Raw genomic sequence first — 18,221 nt, forward strand, 5'->3', positions numbered from 1 at the left:
ATAAATAACGTGGAATTCTAAAACTAGGCAGATTTACTTCACGTTACACAAACTTTTGGTGTCAGACAGAAACTTGTATTGTCTTTTGTTAGTTGTGGGGAAGGAAGGAAGGGTCAGTTTCCTCTAAGAGTGTAGCGGCCCTGACAAGGCAGCCACACACCAGAGGAAGGCCACTCAGCCAGGACTATTTGGCAGCACAGCTTGGCCCTGATGGGATGGAGGGTGGGGGTGAGTGGGGTGGGGTGGGGTGGGGTGAGGTTGGGGCTCAAAGTCAAGTGTGAAGAGAGCCTGGGAGGAGTTAGGGAGGGAGTGGGATCAGATCAAGGAGCACTGTAAATTTTAACCCTTCCACTGCTTTCACAGTGCCCTGCCTGGAGACAAAGCAGTGAACTGAACAGTTCAGAGTGTCTCTGGGGCTACTGGCACTGACTGCAACCTAGTGCTCGCTCACTCACAGCTGCTTCATGGAATCCTTCCTCTCTCACACTCCACAGGGTTCATGTCAGTGGGAGCTCTAAGGGGGGTGGGGGGGCTGTGTGGGAAACGGCTCCAAGGGCAGATACAGAAGCCGCATCGTAACAAACCTGCATTTATTTATTAATCCTGTTTCCTTCTGTCCTAGAATAACCCAGAGCCTCTGAGATTGATAAGAAAACCAAATTTTTACAATCAAAACCACATTCCAAATGTCTTAAAAGATATTTTTTTGTTCAGTTCTTTCATAAAAACATTGGTCACTATTTAACATACAGAGGCAACAAAATGCACCCGGTTTACATGCATCAAGTCAATAAATCATAATACACAAACACCATGGGTTCTGAACAGACAGTACTACAGCAGCTCATGATGCCGGCCGGCCGCTGTCGCTCTAACGCTGCTGTGAGAAAGCGGGCAGTCCAGTTCCAGCTGGCGCTGGGGTCTCTGTGGTGAGAAACTCGCAGCACGGGTGGTATGAGGTCCTAACTTACAGGGGCCACCTTCAGAAATCACACTGTGCAAAGTACCATGTTACCTCAGAGCCAGAGCTCAAGAAAACAATACCTTTGGTCAAAGGCAGAGAGACTTTAATTTTGCCTGCTCTTGAAAATGAAGTATTGTAATGATTCAAAGCATTTTATTGATTAAATATGATTCAAAAATTTTGACTGAAAATTAGAATGTCTTTCATGTGAAAGTTACACCTTCCATAACTGAAGTTTTCAATGAAACTGGCATAATTCTGTTAACAGAAATTCTGGTAATAAGGACGAGGAGCTTTCTCAAGAGAAAGAAAAAAAAAAATCAACAATCCAAAGTGCTTTCTAAACTCCAGGACAAGTTTCTGGAGATGGTATTTAATAAAAAGAGAAGTTAAGCACCACAATACAACACTGAAAAAACAAAGACAGGAAATGCCACCCATACACAAGGTAAGAAAAACAGCATTCACGTGTCTACACAGAAAGTAAATATGCACACCATCCTATCACCTGGAACCTTGTCCTGGCTGTCGTGGGACCTGTGAACAAAGATGAATCTGTCTGCCATCTCAAGTCATGTGATGCTAGTCTGATCAAAGGAGAATATTACTTGTGTGCATGAGAATTTGATGTTTTTGACTTTTATGCTATCTTTCCTTAAATTCTATGATAAATGGACAGGACAAAGTGCAAAGGGAACAATATATGACATGCTTTCTTACGGAAAAGAGATCTCCTTTAAAAGGAGCCCAAAGCAATTATTTTGCAAACAAAACTCCAAAATAAGATTTAGAAAGCATAGTCGTGTGAAGTCTGTCTTTTCCATCTACTTAGCAAACCTGAATAATTTTAATTCCCCAAGGATTAAATTCTAACTTCAGTTTCTCTCTTCCACATGTTCAATTATTCTGCTACATGTAACTTTTTAGCATGTAGAGCAAATGGGAAAAGGAGGGTTCAGCAACTAAAGCTCGGGATTCTCAGGACCGTGTTCAGGTCAGACACACGACGCAGCCGTGCGTGCGCACACACACACACACACACACACACACAGCTTTCACCAACTGTGCCACCACCACAAAAGAAGAAAAGCATCCACCCAGGGGAGAAAGGAGCTCTCTTTGTGTTACATTTGACCAGTCTAGGTAGCAAAATAGAAAATACATGTTGTTTCTAAAATATTCATCCAGAAAAAAAAGTCACAAAGCAAGATCTAATGAGATTAGGATTCTGAGCATAGGATGTTGAGGCTCATTCCATTCCATGAGACAATATTAACACATTAGGGGAAACTCTTTCCAAAGTAACAGAACTGATGCTTCATGAACCTTCCAAATAGCACTTGAACTTTATCATTCACTCCATATGCCTCTTTGAAAATTTCCATTTTCTATTTCTGTAAAAAAAATTTTTTTAACCTAATTTCCAAATGTCATTATAAATTTCTTAGTTTTCCCCACTCTCTTAATCCCTATTTTAAGAGACAGGACATATCCAAGCACTGCCTTTCTCTCACAAACCAGAATTCACTGTGTGATTGCTCAAAGTTGGGAAATTAAAGGTAAAGAGCCAATCAGAAATAAGTACACTTGTTAGCATGTATGGTTTATGTAAAAGGGGGCCAGAGAATTGTTCCTTCTGATTAACCTCTGGCTCTTAAGACAGCATAGCTCAAAATTAAAGTGAATCAGATATACTTAAAACACTGCTTCATTTTGGATAGATGTAAAAGGTTAAAAATTGAATGAATTTATATGATTGTAAATGTTCACTGTGAAATAACACAGAAGTGACACCACCAGACAGGAAGTTAAAATGTTAACTGATATTAAACATCTTAAATAATTTGGAGAAACCTCAGCATTGATGTAACCAGGAAAAAAAATAAAAACATAAATAGGTATTTCCGTGCATGTTATGTAACAAATATGCAAACCCCAAGTCAGTACAGTACAGATTCAGTGACTGAAAGTTAAATAATATCTTGATACATAGAGAGAAGGAAAAGATGACATATCGACTGCCATTGATGGAAAGCATTTCAACAGTTTACATCAAATGATACTAAGTAGGTTTTAAAAAGATGTCTTAAGAAGACCAAGCCACAATAAGTTAGTGTTTCCATAGTACATGCTGAGTTATTTGATCCCATATCTATACACTGCTACTGTCTTCACTGCTAACTGTGGGGACAGTATAGTTAATGATGAGGTACATTAGTTTACATCTTCTTATAGGTGTTCTAAGGTGATTAATTTGTTGTTTCCAGTTTCTCATCCTCTTCTCCTCCTCCAAAGAAAATCAATGGGAACATTCCTAGAATGCAACCGATCGTCACCCCAACAGCCTTGCCCTACAGAAACAGAAGAGAGGACTTGTTAAATTACATGTCCTGAAAAGAGGTGTCCTTGCTTAAACATTGATGACGACAGCCCATTGCCACACACTATGAAATTCCCACTACAACTGTATTCCTGTTGATTACAGAAACCTACATATTAAAATAAGCTACCAAATGTTGAAAAACATGTCATTTTAAAATTCAAAGGAACAGGAGAAAAAAAAAAACCATCAACATGACATCAAAGAAATCTTCAAGTACAAAACTTTAAATCATATGTGTCTTTAATATCAGAAGACTAAAACGCAGGAGGGGATGTGCCAACTATTCTCAGTGTGTCTGAACTCTATACCCTTGTATCCTGTCCTTCAAGACTTAATCCCGTATATGGTAAGTTATAAGCAGATACATTACAGAAGCTGTTTCTGCTCTTCTGCCCTGTGTGCCATGTTTTCGAATACCTCCGTTTTTAAGGCACTGCATACACTCTATATAAAGACCTTCAAGTTCCACTGAATAGTGGGTTCTTGACTCCTGAAAGCTTTCCTAACCATAAGGAACCTCCCCCTATATTCCACAGTTGAGACATGACACTGAAGGAGTCTACGTACTGATGATTTAAAAATTCAATGTTAATATTTGTGCATCTTCATAGACTATGGTCATGAAATCTTTCACACCTGACAAAACTACAAATGTGCATATGCCAGTTTTAATCATGTATGTATGTGTGTATATCACACCAAGACTTTTGCAATCTACATTGTGAAAAGTTTTAAATTTTTTCTTCTATAAATGATTCCAAATTTAACATTCCTGATTGCTATCAAATCTAAGCTTTTCATTAAGGTTTTCTTTCTTAAAAATACCTATTTTATTATTTTAAACTATTTATGTGCATGTATGTATGTGTCTTTGTACGTGGATATGTGCATGTGAGTGCAGATGCCTACAGAGACCAAAAGAGGGCACTGGACCCTGGAACTGGACTTATGGGACGTTGTGAGTGAGCCCTGAGCGCTGGGTCCTCTATAAGGACAGTATACATTCCTGATGTGTGAGCCATGCCTTCAGCCCCTCAGTTAAGTTTTCTTCTTCCATACAAACAGTTATTGAGGTTCTATTGTATACTAAACTCTGTGCTGGTTAAACCCAAGACAAGGACCGATCACATATAGTGATTGATCTTTCCTCCTGGAGCTTCTGGTTAAGAAAACAGAGAGACAAAGTAAGTCCCATTTGACGTTACAGAAGCTATGCTAGCTACATAATCTGCAGCACTGAAGGCAATGTTTCCTCTTGGATAGCATCCAGTTAGCAACCTACCAGACTATCTGTAATGACTTTCAAAGTAGACATCATCGTTTTGACAATACTGTATACAACACTTTTTCAGTCTGTTACAACGGCATTCTGGTGTTTGCTGTGGTGGTAGGCCTGTGCTTTATATTAATAGTTAAATCTGTCAAGCTCATTATGTAAATATTTTTAAAGGGACTACAGTTTCAGATACTAATAAAGTTAATCTTAAATTTTTAATTTTGATATAAATATTTTGTTCATTCATATTTCAACAGAGAGACAATATTTGGCTCCTGACTGCCCTCGGATATGACCATTGCTAAAAGACCCCCAACCGCCAACCTATTCTGTTAAACTGTCTTACATTATCACCCACAGTGACCAAGGGTCCCCTCTTGCTCCCCTTAGAAGTGCTAGACCAGGGGTGATCCTTGCCACCACTGACATTTCAATCTGTTACTATTTGACCTTTCCTCCCTATCAGTTCACAGACATGCTCAGAAATGACCACCGGTGAACAACTACAGTATAAATGGGAATCACTTCCAGAATGAACAAAGGATTACAAAACCTTTGGGTGCTCAAGCTTTTTATATTAACCAAGCTGAACAATGTTTAAAAATAAAAATCAATCATGCTTATAAAAAGATAAAGGGATAACAAATTATGTTTCTGAGACTGTCCAAGGCCTGGGTAAACTCAAATCAACTACAGTCTCGAGCCTGCCATGCCGAGCCCTGGATCCAGCTTACAAGCCATACAACTTACCAAATGTGTGCTGACACGTGTTTGCCACATGTCAACTTGCTTTGGTGTAAGATCAGGAATTGAGAGGCCTAACCTGGACGCCAAGGCCTCAACATAACCTGCAAGGCTTTAAGAGAACAAGAGAATGAGAGAGTTTAAGCATGCAAGTGTCTACACAGAGTAAAAACCAACCACTGCAAAGAGAAATGAGTCTGTCCCTGTGCTTATCACTCTAGACGGCAAAAAAATAATACAACTTCCATCTTATTATGTATATAACTCTGGCTTTAAATACTTTCAAATTCACATTTAATACACGGTGACTAAGAACATTTAATCTTTATCATTATCTTTAAGAGAGCAATCATGGTACATACATACATACACATACATATAATTGTTGCACTCCAAACTCAAAGTGTTTGATCATATGATTTAATTTGATAACTATGATCAGAAAGTAAGGGTTTTTTATCAGATCAGACTAATGTACTTAAGAATGACAGTCCAGAACTTTTAGACTAACAGAAGATGTGATCAATTCTAAGTCAGCATTGATCTTGTTCTAAGTATTATCTGAAAGAAAAGAGCTTGCCAGTTATGCGCACTGACAATAATAAGATACATTCTGGCTTCACATGTCTTAAAAGTGCACATCTAAGAACACATATAAAGTGACATCTGTGAGAGAAAGGAAAACTAGAAGGAGAAAATGTTCTCAAACGTAGAAGCTCTTCATAAAAGTCTTTAGACCTCAATCTAAAACTAAGTGGTTTTAAAATCTACCTGTTTATTCCATTAATGCATCAGAAAGGTATATAGAAGCTATAATAGTGTCAATATTAAGCCTAAAGTTTGGAAATGGTAAATGAAATGTCAAAGAGTCTGTATCAAGATAAGATTTATGTCAAGAATTCCAGGAATATTAAAACTCTTATGGCCCTATAGGAAAACAAAACAAACAAACAAACAAAACCCTTAAAATTAGTTTTGGCCTCAAACTCAAGTGCAGATGTCTAATGTTAAGGGTCAGATCACATTGGACTGAGCTCAGGGTCCCCAATGAAGGAGCTAGAGAAAGGACCCAAGGAGCTGAAGGGGTTTGCAGCCCCATAGGAGGAACAACAATATGAACTAACCAGTATCCCCAGAGCTCCCAGGGACTAAACCACCAATCAAAGAGTACACATGGTGGAACTCATGGCTCTAGCCACATATGTAGCAGAGCAAGGCCTAGTCAGTCATCAATGGGAAGAGAGATCCTTGGTCCTGTGAAGGTTCTATGCCTCAGTGTAAGGGAATGCCAGGGCCAGGAAGCAGGTGTGGGTGGGTTGGTGAGCAGGGGGAGGGGATAGGAGGTTTTTTGAGGGAAAACCAGGAAAGGGAATAACATCTGAAATGTAAATAAAGTAAATATCTAATAAAAAATATATTGGAAAAAAAGGGTCAGATCATTTATAAAACTGTCTCTTCCTAGACTATGAGCTGAAATTGACTCCTACTAGATACAAATCTCAAAATATATGACTTGAGTAGCCAAAAGAGGAGACGATGTCTGACAAACACAGAGAGAGAGAGAGACAGAGAGACAGAGAGATAGAGAGACAGAGAGAGAGAGAGAGAGACAGACAGAGGGGGGGGGTGCCCTAATACTGAGTGCCAACTTCTCGCCCAGGAAGCAGCCCAGGCCATCTGCCACCTGGAAGAAAGTGAGAAAGCTGGCTTTTCAGGGCAGCCATCCTCCTTTTGTGTTCTCATTCCTACCATATAAAAGAAAGAGAAATGACCAAGTAAACATATGTCTGCAGGCTGGGGGGTGGCTCAGAGGTAGGGTACACACTTAAGGTGCATAAGACCCCCATGCTCACAATCTTACCATGAGAGAGAAGCGGGGGGGGGGAGGGGAGAGACTTGGACAGTTTCCTTTGCAGGTCAGTAGCCTCAAATTTGGGTCACACCTCTTTATCTTTGGGATTTTTGTAAGCACACGGAAACGGAACAATGACAGAGGCTTGCTTTTGATTCTCTGTTCCCATTGTAGATGTCCACAAAATATATCCTTTATAAATAGAAATTCTATTTTGCTTATACAGTGACATGGTTTTATCTATTCCTGGAACCACTATTCAGCTTTATTGGCACATTGTCCCAACGACTATATTTAATGTACTACTGATTTAGAAACATTAAACTTTTAGTTTCAAAACCCAAGGGAAAATAATTGTCCTTTTAAAAGGCCTGTTAATTAGAGAATAATAAAGACAAGAACACTTAAGTACACAACGGCAGAGATGAATCATGAATGAACCTACCCCAGTCCAGCTAAATCTGAAACAAGATTTCCCAAAGCAGCAGCTGGAAATTGGAAAAACACACAATGAATTATCAAAACCAAGCCAGCAAAGGTCACAGTATTACATCACGTGAGAGGCACTGAGCCTTGGTCTTCTGGAGTCAACCTATTTCTCGGCTGTAACAACTATGTTCAAAGTGGCTCAGGGATAGCTCTGGGTGCCAAGAGTTTAAAATGGAGCATAATCCTAAAGTTATAATATTCTGCCTCCATTGATAGAGTGTTTACCTATTATAGCAGAAATTTTCTATTCTTATTTCAATACTGAAATTTTGGAGTTTTGTCTTTAGTGTGACGTTTGCTTCAGGAAATTTGAATATTGGAAGCTCAAGGATAAAGCCAAGTTGGCAAAGCCCGACTCAAGGAAGTAAAGGAAGGAAAACACTTCTTTAAATTTTTTTCTATTCAACTTGAAAATAATTGATTTAATAGTGACAATGGGTAAAAAGATTTAGGGTAATATTGAATTATGAGAAAAATGCCTTAACATAGACAATTTAGTTGAGTTCTGTTACCCACTAAGTAACATAAATTACTTACAATTTCTCAGGGGGAAAACATACACAGAAAACTAAAAACCAGAAGATTAACATTAAAGATACCTAAGCAAATAAACAACTCAAGGAACAAATTCATTTAAAATAAATTATTGTCTTCTAAATCTAACTTACTGAAATTTTTAAACAATATGCAGACAATAGAATTAAACATTTGCTATTATTAAATACCTGCCATTGTTGAAATTCCCAAGATAATTCCAATAGACAATTCAATTTGGGTTCCCTAGAAAGTGATTGGGAAAAAGAGTTAAAGCTGAGATGGCTATAAAAGAATATCAACATGTTAGTAAAAACAGACTGTGTAGTCAATATGCTACCACACAATTACACCCAAAAATGTATGTGCACAGCATGAAATAATTCACTTAATTATTACTATATATTCTGTTAATTCTATATTTATATATCTTTATATATTTATCATATATATTCTATATTTTAATTATATGTATACATATACATTCATGATGAAATAACCAATCACATTTCATTCATTAAAATTGTGCCTTCTAAAAATAAATAGCAACACATATAGTAATCAATTCATCATTAATAGTCTAATTTCTAGATTCTTAATTTTACTTTTCTTTTCTTATTTTTTTAAAGATTTATTTATTTATTTTGTGTATATGAGTACACTGTACCTGTCTTCAGACACAACAGAAGAGGGCACCTTACCCCATTACAGATGGTTGTGAGCTACCATGTTGTTGCTGGGAATTGAACTCAGGACCTTTAGAAGAATGGTCAGTGCTCTTAACCTCTGAGCCATCTCTCCTGCCCTTAATTTTACTTTTCTATCTCCCAGAAATACATTTTAAGGCTCTTTGAACACAAAGATGCATGCATAGGTGCTAAGTTCTGTAATGTTCTATTGCTCATGTTATCAAAAGATTTGAAAGACAAAGTGATTTTCTAGGAAAACCCCCACTAGATAGAACCTTTGGTTCTTTAACCATTAAATAGCGCAGCTGGGATTCAAGTGTTTTCATGGTGACAACATTAACTGTCAACAACACTGACAGTAATGGGGACTCACTGGGTCTTCTCATTGGTGGTCCCCACCTTTCTATTCTCCTTGGGTAAAGAGGAAGAGCTCATGTTTCCCACCCACTTAACAGAGGTGGCACTGAGGTGGCAGAGATGCATGACTCCCGGCTGTCAAACAGAGGAGGTCCTAGGTCTATTCTAATTCAATTCCAATCCCTGATGAAGGTAAACTCCCTAGAAGACCAGCATTGGACATTTAAAATAAACTATCACTATTAAGAAAAAGAAGCTGTCTGATGTGCTGCACCAGCCTAGTACTCATCAGGCAGGTAGTCCAGAGCGAAAAGCCTGAGTGACACTTTCCTTAATTCTCTGCCCCTCCCTCCACTCTCAGTCCTACCCCTTGAAAACATAATTCTTGCTGATTATGACCAAACAGCCCGATGCGCCACTCTCCTAGACACATAAAATAACTTCTGAAGACATCTAAAATAGCAGGTTTCTGAGGAAAATAAAACGGAGAGAAAAATAGCAAAGATATGTGTTTTTCTTGTGAAAATGTGAAGACGGTGGAGCAGCACTACAGAGCTGTGCACAAGTAAATCACAAATGTGACAGCGCCCTTAACAGCGGTGAGCCATGATCAATAACCCAAGGGCATCTGTGTGAGCTGACAGTGTGAGCTTGTTAGGGCATCTGTGAGCAGAGTACCTGCTAGCATGCACAGGCTCCAGGCTTGGCCCTATCACTCCCTACATAAAGTGACAGTAAGAAACAAGAAGTGGGGGCTGGAGAGACAGCGCTACGAACACATGGAGGCTCATAACCATCTGTAGTTGGGTCCAATGGCCTCTTCTGGCATGTCAGCCAGCGTGCTCATATACATCAAATAAATAAATAAATCTTAGGGAAAAAAAGAGAGAAGAAACAGTAAGTGTTTGCACGCTTTACTGCTTGGGGAAAAATTCCCTAAATTTATTTATAATAAAATATTATCTTTATTTTGTTCTGTGTTCCAACAACTCATCTCTTAAAACAGTTCCAACAACTGTTTTAAGAGATGAGATAGGAATTACAAATAAATCTCACCAGTTACTAAAGTTAAAACTATCACCTTAATTACTCTTACCTTACAGTTAACCTATTCTTAAAAATTCTATCCTAATTGAATTGTAAAACAAATCAATTCCCAAAATGACTAAAATATAAATTACAAAAACAATCCAGTAATATACAATTTTAATAAGCTATATAACCTAAGGCTAAACATTACTAGCAGCCAATAATAAAGATCCACTTCACCCTATTATAGCTGACATAGAGAAATTTGACTACAAAGCCAAGAAGGCACATCTAAGAGGAGGAGGAGGGTAAGTTTATAACATGGCAGGGCAGAAGACCCCATAACGCATCCTGCCTGGAACACTCACATCTGCTGCACCATGAGAAAAGATCATCTGTGCTTTAAGACATGGTAAAGAGCAAAGACAAAACAAGCGGAAAAGGCACGTCGGAAGCCGGCACTCATTACTCAGTTCTCTTCAGAGAACCTTCCATCGTCTTACTCATCTGTGTTCATCTCTAGAGTCTAATAAACACCTCATTGGAACTTGTCACCCTCTCGGAAATAGCCTTCAATTACAGAGACTGTATCTTTGTCAAAACCAGTATTACTCGTCATCGGGTGCTGAAGTCAGGGATTTAAAATCTTATTTCAGCAAAGGCTGTGATGTGTCCTTGAAAAGGGACTTTATGTAAACAGGTTATTGGTAACCTGGAGTCAAGAATCTCAGGTCTGGAAAAACACTCTACTCTGATATACAAGGAATGCGGCACAGCCACGAGGAACACAAATAACAAACAACCCTGAACTGAAGTCTCTGGTCTGTTTTGCTGGGTGTGGTCTAATCTCATGAATAGCGCCATCTGCACACAGACACTCATCATCAGCCTTTTATAAGATACTGCACAGGGTCTGATTAGAGATCTAACAAGCTATTAACTCCCATTCTCCTGTCTCTCTTCAAACTACTGCTACATACTCCCCTTTATTCATATGGAGCTTTTATTATAAGTAGATATGCTCTGCATTAACAACACTAATTTAGACAACTCAGTGTTAGTAGCCTGAGAAAAGCAGTGCAGCTCTAAATAATTAAGTACTTGTCTGACATTCATACATACATTGAACCATTTTCTTCTCATATGTATACTAGGGAAATAATCCTAAAAATGACCATTCTAGAATTATATCTTATATCTACTCAATTAACCTGAGTCAGTCTTTGGAAGTCTGGTCTTGCCACAGCATGATACCAAGAAACCCTGCAGAGGTGCTTATGACCCCAAGCTGTGCACAGCCAGAGTCAGTGTGACTCCTGACTACAGCTGACATGCTGCTGTGACCCCTGTACCTCTCTTAAACCAAAGGGACAGCTAGACCCGCTGGAAACCAGGCCCTCATTAATTTGGATGCAAGGCTAGACCTCATAGCAACCACATCATCTCTAATGAGCTGATTTTACATTTTAAACAATGCCTGTAGTCTATACTATAAAACAATTATGTAAGTTACTTTTTAAAGTTTCTATTTTACAACTAAATCTATTTATCTTCATTGATAGTACAAGTGAATTCTAAAACACCAAAACCTCTTCCATTTCCCCTCCCTTCCCACCACCACCCACCCTTCTCTCTCCCACCATCTTTCTGGGTAGTTTCCTCAATAATAGTTCACAGAAAATTGTTAAAGTTAGACTCTGTGAAGCTCACAATAAATTCTCAGTGTCTTAATTCGGAGAAGCATTGTTTGGCAAATGCATCTTAGTAAAAAGCTCTCCTTGGGACTTCAAACTGGTACATAGAAAGAAGTAAGTAACGTATACTTTCTTCTCTTCTAAGGATTTAGGTAGCCTTCAGTCTATTTACTGCTAATATCCAAAATAGTTGAATCCATAAAGCATTCTAGAAGTTCAGCTAAAGGGAACTTTTTATAATACTATACAGCACAACGAAGGTGGGAAGGTGGAGGATGTTGCAACGTGAATCTTATCACATCTCAGGATTAAGTGCTGAGACTCAAGCCTTGACTACGTCCCAAACACCTAAGGTAGTCTAGAAGGAGAAAATTCAACAAGGAACTAACCAAATACCCTCTATATGTGATAACAAATACACAACTAAGAACCCCAGATATGCTACACACAAATGTTAGAAGAGAATTATATAAACCATAAACATTTGTCAACACGCCTTGCCAAAAGTTTTATGATTAATATACATGATGCTTTAAAAATTGAGCTTGCTCACTGTTAATTAACTTGACAGGTATAACATATAAGTTATTAGGAAAATGTAGAGCACACTAATTTCTTTACTCAAAATACAATTGGTGAGGACTTACTGCAACAATCATAATTGCGTTATCCAAAAAGCCAAACCCTACGAAAGGTATCGCATTGTGGAAGAATACTGAAAAACATCAAAACACAGAAAAATATATTTTAATTTCTTGGTAACTTTAGAATGAACAAAACAGGCCATGTAATTAAAGAGCTAAAACGACCATAGATCCTGTTGCTGCTGTAAGTTTACTTGACAGAAGTTACACTGGCAAACAAAACACAAATATGTAACACAAAAAAAACAATTTTTCGTCCTTTATGTTTTCTCACTGGCAATGCACATACATACAGTTCATGGAAGAATAAGTCTGTAAACATGGGATGCCCCCACTTAACCTGACACATGCCAGTCTATTTCTCTCTTGTGCCTGAGGACTATCACAAAACTACTAATCTCTGTATTTGTAATACTACTTTTTAAATGCCTACATTCAAATTCCAGGGAAGTTATTTAACCACTTTTACTCCCTCGTCAACTCTTAAAAGAAATTTTAAGAAAAGACAACTTCACCTGACATCTATGTGCTGTCTTTAACATCTCAGAACCTATCAGGATTCCCAAATGCTACTGAAACTGTAAGAATCAGTATTTGCTCTGTATCAAAATGTGGCTTGAAGGCCTCTTCTGGCCGAAGACACTTTTCACGTCATCTATCTGGTACATAACCTAAAACCTGGATATTAAACGTCGAAGTAGCAAAAACATTATTTTATTTTAAAATTCCACCTCATTTTCTGAAATGTGTGCCTTTAGCACACTATATAGCACCTAGGGCACAGCAGATGCTCCACAATAATTACTTACAGCAAGCAAGGACTACTAACTTGGAAAAGAAGCTAATTTCATATTTAGACAACTGGAGGAGGCCGTGAAACAGATGAAAGCTGGGAACAGGAGAAGACTATTCGAACTAACCTATGCAACTGCAATGGCACAGACAATGGCAGATCAACTGACAACTTTTTTCAATAAACACCAAGAATCTGAGCTTTACCCTCTATTTAAACATAGTCCTCCCTTCAGCCAGATGTTATATTTGCTAGTGTCTTCAGATTCAATGTAATTAAAGTATAATCCAGAAGTTATGAAAACATGATACTGCTGTGGTGAGCTCTACCACCCGGAAATGCTACGAGGCAGGGATTTAAAAAAATAAACTTCTACCCACAACTACTCCTAAAGAAATGTCACATTCAGCATAATGATATACGCCATCATGTATAGATTATTACATTGATAGTACACAATAGACAAATCCAGTCATTTCAGTGCCACCTGTCACAGTAACAATGTTCATGATAAAAACATTCCACTGTGATTATCACTGCGAAAGCTACCAAGATGGTACAGGCCAACCATTGCATTCGTGGCATGGGATTGGCTCAAGACCCAGACTTCCTTCTCTGGCTTTTCTCCTGTGTCCGCTGGATGCCTATAGAACATCCTGACTTTTTATAGTAAGCAGCTTCCAAAACACACACACAGTCCTAACTTCATACTATAATATACACTTAATAGACAAAGGGGTACACTGGAAATTTTACAGTATCTAAGTGGGTCTAGATATAACCTTCTCTGTGGTCTCTGAAACACAAATATGGAAGAATAATGAGAAAATCAACTGCGATCACTTACTATGTGAATAACATGATAGCATCTCAATAAGATGTTAAATTAAGATTACATTGATTGTTTCCTGGGAGACGCCTGGTCAGTATCACTAAGGCATGCTGCCATATTAATCAGCTTGAACTATAAAGTAGGTCTTTATCTTTATATTTAAATAAATCTGTCAAATAAATAAAAAAAAAAACTACTTTTAATTCAAAGGAGAAAAATTAAGTTTCTCAAAAAAAAAAAAAAGTATGTACTGGGTATCACACTGGGAACTTGAGATACAAAGACACATAACACTTGGTTTCCACATTGCAAAGGATTTGGACATAGAAACCTATGCACATAACCAGTTCATTTCAATATCACCTACAAAAATGATATAGTATTATATGTACTATAAATACAGAATTAGGAATCTAGGCTGGGAGAATCAGGAAAGATTACCTGGGAAGAGAGATCTTAAAGAATTCTCAAACTGTTTTGGTGTTTGAGGAAAGTTACTAATTTCTAACATAAATTATATTCTACCTAAGAGAGAGGGAAAAAAAGAACTATCATTAGTTTTTTCCTAGTTGTTTGAATTTGCCTTCCACTGAATAATGATCTCCTGCTAATTCACTATTTCTTCAATTCCCTTTGGCAAACACTATTCTATAGCTAAGCAGCTGTTAGCAGATGACATTTAATATTTAATTACCTACTTAATTTCCACCTACTCAAATTCACCGCCACACTTTTAAATGATTCTCTTCTACCGCCTTCTATGAGACCCTAAACTGTTTTACATCACTCCCATGTTAACCTGCAATACTCACTCTTATCAGAAAAGAAAGAACAGCACAGCTCAGTAATGAGCTTCCTCCACCTCAGATGAACTGCACTTACTTCCTCGCTGCTGCGAGTGCAAGCTACCCAGAAGCACTGTCTGCATCAGAGAACAGTTAGCTGTAATCCAAAATTAAGTTCTTCAGTCACCTTACTAAATCCAACATATCCTTTTGCCGAGGAAGTAAAATATAATATATACTTTTTTCTGAAAATTAAGAAAACTTCTAACATAAATTTACTTTTATAACTAGAGGATAAGAATATTTTTAAAATATTAGTTATCCCATAATACTGTGATATATTTTTAGTCAGGATTAGAAAGTGCTCTTACATGAAAAATAGGATAACCCTTATTCTATTAGGAGGGTTTAATTTACTGACTGTTGTGCTACTGTAAGAAATAGTTCCTCCAGGTCCAAAAGAGAGATGCATAACAATTTAACAATTAGAGAACCATTACCATATCTCAGCTGTCCTGGAGTGGGTGGTAGAGCTTCCAATTTTTCTAAAGGGAAGAAAGGGTACAGAGCAAGAGTTAGCTACAATTGTATAAATCAGACTTACAAAATGGAAAGATGGATTTAGGTTAGTAGGTTTAAATTATTCATTTTAAAGAATACTGGTATGGAGTAAATTACAAGACTAGGAACTAAACAGCTTTGGCCACATGCTATGGGTCACACACACACGGGGGTTCTCTTTCATCTTGGTCATGGTGTCATTATGCAAGGAGCCCATTTGCATCAATTACAGTAAAAACACATTCGAGAAAATATGGAAACGCTGGATGACTTAACAAATATACAAACTAACACTGAGAGCAGAAAACAACCACCCAAATGTGCTTATACTTGTTTGTTTGTTTAGTTAGAGATAGTCTTGTTATACAGTCCAGGGTGGCCTCGGATCCACTATGTTCCTGCTGCCAAAATACCTGTGCCACCACAACCACTTGGAAATTACATTTTAAAGGCAATGTCATTACAATAATGGTTTTACTGGCTTGTATCATGTCCTCCAATTAATTCCATGTAACAATACACTGAATTTTTTAATTTTCAGAGGTATACAACCAGAGTAAGTAGTCTACACACCAGAACAAACAAACAAACAAACAACCCTAAAAAGACACAGTTCTATCTAAAATAGCAAATAATAATATGCTATTTATAATGTGTGGCAGACAGTTCATCTTTAGTCAAGAAGCTGAAAGGCAACAGGTAATATATGACAAGTTTTCCCAACTATTAACAAACATATCGTATCTGTCATGCAAAAACTTACAACTATTCCAAAACGTAACTAGAACAGCTCATAGGCATGCAATAAGCAAAACACCCACGCACATAAAACAAAAGTTGGTTTTAAAATGTATCAAAAGATGAAGAATCCCAGTTTTCTACATGACCAAAACAAACCACAAAACCAGGATACCTTGTAAAATACTGTAGCCACCTAAGGAATAGCTCACTTTTATTCCTTGATAAAATCCCCACTGTGAAGCTGAATTCCTGTTTATCTAGGAAATGTGAAACTGAGAGGATCCACCAATTAAACCACAAGTGAGTCAGAAAAGAACTCCCCCCCCTCCAACCCAGGTGCTTTTGAATTTGTTACATAAACTTTAAACTCCATTCATGTAAAGAAAATGGCAAGTTAGATAAGAAATAAATAATAATAATAATAAGGAAAAATATAGAAGTTTTTAAAAAATAATAGAGATTTGATGTCAAATAGACTTTAAAAAACAAAACCTTGAGAAGACACCCAGGCCACACAGGAAGCTCAAGCCTGAGGCTCCATTGTTGGAGCACTGGATTTCAGGCCCTCCAATCTATGTGCTGCTCAGCCATACAGAGGTCTCTAGGCATTGGGTCAATACTGAAAGACAGACAGACAGACAGCACAGTGCCAATCTGCCCGAGAAAGCAGAGAACCATCCAAGGTGTACCCACACTTTGCTCGCCACTAAGGTTCCAGGACCACTTGGTTATATTCTAAAAAGTTTATACCGAATCCTTAGCCAACTGTTTAGTTGTTTTTCCTTCTGTGTCTGATGAGGCATCTGGTGGGAGAGGAAATGACTAACTGGAGGTTGATGCTAGTGAACTGAACTCCAGCTAATTAGCTTTCCATTTTTGCTATACTGGAAAATATCCAAGAGGGTTTCTCATTGGCAGAGCTCTTCCAGGAGTGTAGTGGCTCCGCCTTTAATCCCTGCAGTGCACAATGAGCTCAGGCTGTGAACCTGAGTTGAAGGCCAGCCAGAGCTAAATAGTAAGACCCTGTATCAAATAACAAACAAAACTGGGCATGTTGGCACTCTGGAGGTAGAGGCAGGTGGATCTCTGTGAGTTTGGGGCCATCCATGGCTATGCAGAGAGACCCTGTCTCAAAATAACAAAAATAAAATCCTAAAGATACATACCATACTGAAGGTAGTAATCCTAGAGCTGAGCTTGCACTATTGAAGAAATTCTATGACCTAACCACTGTAAAGCAAGTATTTCCACTTTAGAACTTACATTTGCTTCAATTCTGGGCTATTCCTGCCAGATTTTACCCATAACCCACAGCTCACATGTGACTTACATTAAAATATTATAAAAACAGGTTACGGAAGAAAATCAAGTGACATTGTACTCTAGAGGCACAGAAAGGCAGGCTGTGTGTGTGTGTGTGTCAGTTCAGGTAAGAGGCTCTGTGAAGCCTGAGATGACAAGAATACAGACGATCAGCTCTGCTGCCGTACCAGATAGAAAGTCCGGCTAATCACTCACAGAGGACACTTAAGAACAGACTGGAGAAACAAAATCCTAATGTCAATCATTACTATTTTGTGTGGACAAGAAAAAAAACAAAAAAACAAAACAAACAAAAACCCACTAACAGCTTTTAGAACAGCAAACAATAGAGCTGAACCTTAAAAACTTTCTCCCGACTTCACTGCATTAGCAGTGAATAAGGTACTTTCCTATGATAAAGCAACGAAAGACCCAAGCCTTCTCTTAAGACTCTACCTGAGAAAAAATTCCTCAACAGAACACCAATGGCTTGTGCTGTAAAATCAAGAATTGACAAATGGGACCTCATAAAACTGCAAAGCTTTTGTAAGG

General features: G+C 38.0%; 1 protein-coding gene across 2 annotated transcripts in view; it reads right to left on the reverse strand.

The window, feature by feature from the left end:
* Window positions 1–578: 578 nt before the first annotated feature.
* Window positions 579–18,221, reverse strand: part of Tmem65 (transmembrane protein 65) — a 42,816-nt gene continuing 25,173 nt past the window's right edge. The window contains exons 2-7 of one of the 2 annotated variants that reach the window (XM_021216679.1): window positions 15,566–15,610; window positions 12,659–12,726; window positions 8,434–8,488; window positions 7,665–7,707; window positions 5,374–5,479; window positions 579–3,315 (exon numbers count right to left, since the gene is read on the reverse strand). In XM_021216679.1, the coding sequence (XP_021072338.1) occupies window positions 3,214–3,315; window positions 5,374–5,479; window positions 7,665–7,707; window positions 8,434–8,488; window positions 12,659–12,726; window positions 15,566–15,610 (419 nt within the window). In that variant the 3' untranslated portion in view covers window positions 579–3,213. The remainder of the gene's footprint in view (window positions 3,316–5,373; window positions 5,480–7,664; window positions 7,708–8,433; window positions 8,489–12,658; window positions 12,727–15,565; window positions 15,611–18,221) is intronic. The other variant, XM_029548022.1, reaches the window with a different exon arrangement.

Source organism: Mus pahari, chromosome 17, assembly GCF_900095145.1.
Source record: "Mus pahari chromosome 17, PAHARI_EIJ_v1.1, whole genome shotgun sequence".
NCBI lineage: Eukaryota > Metazoa > Chordata > Mammalia > Rodentia > Muridae > Mus > Mus pahari.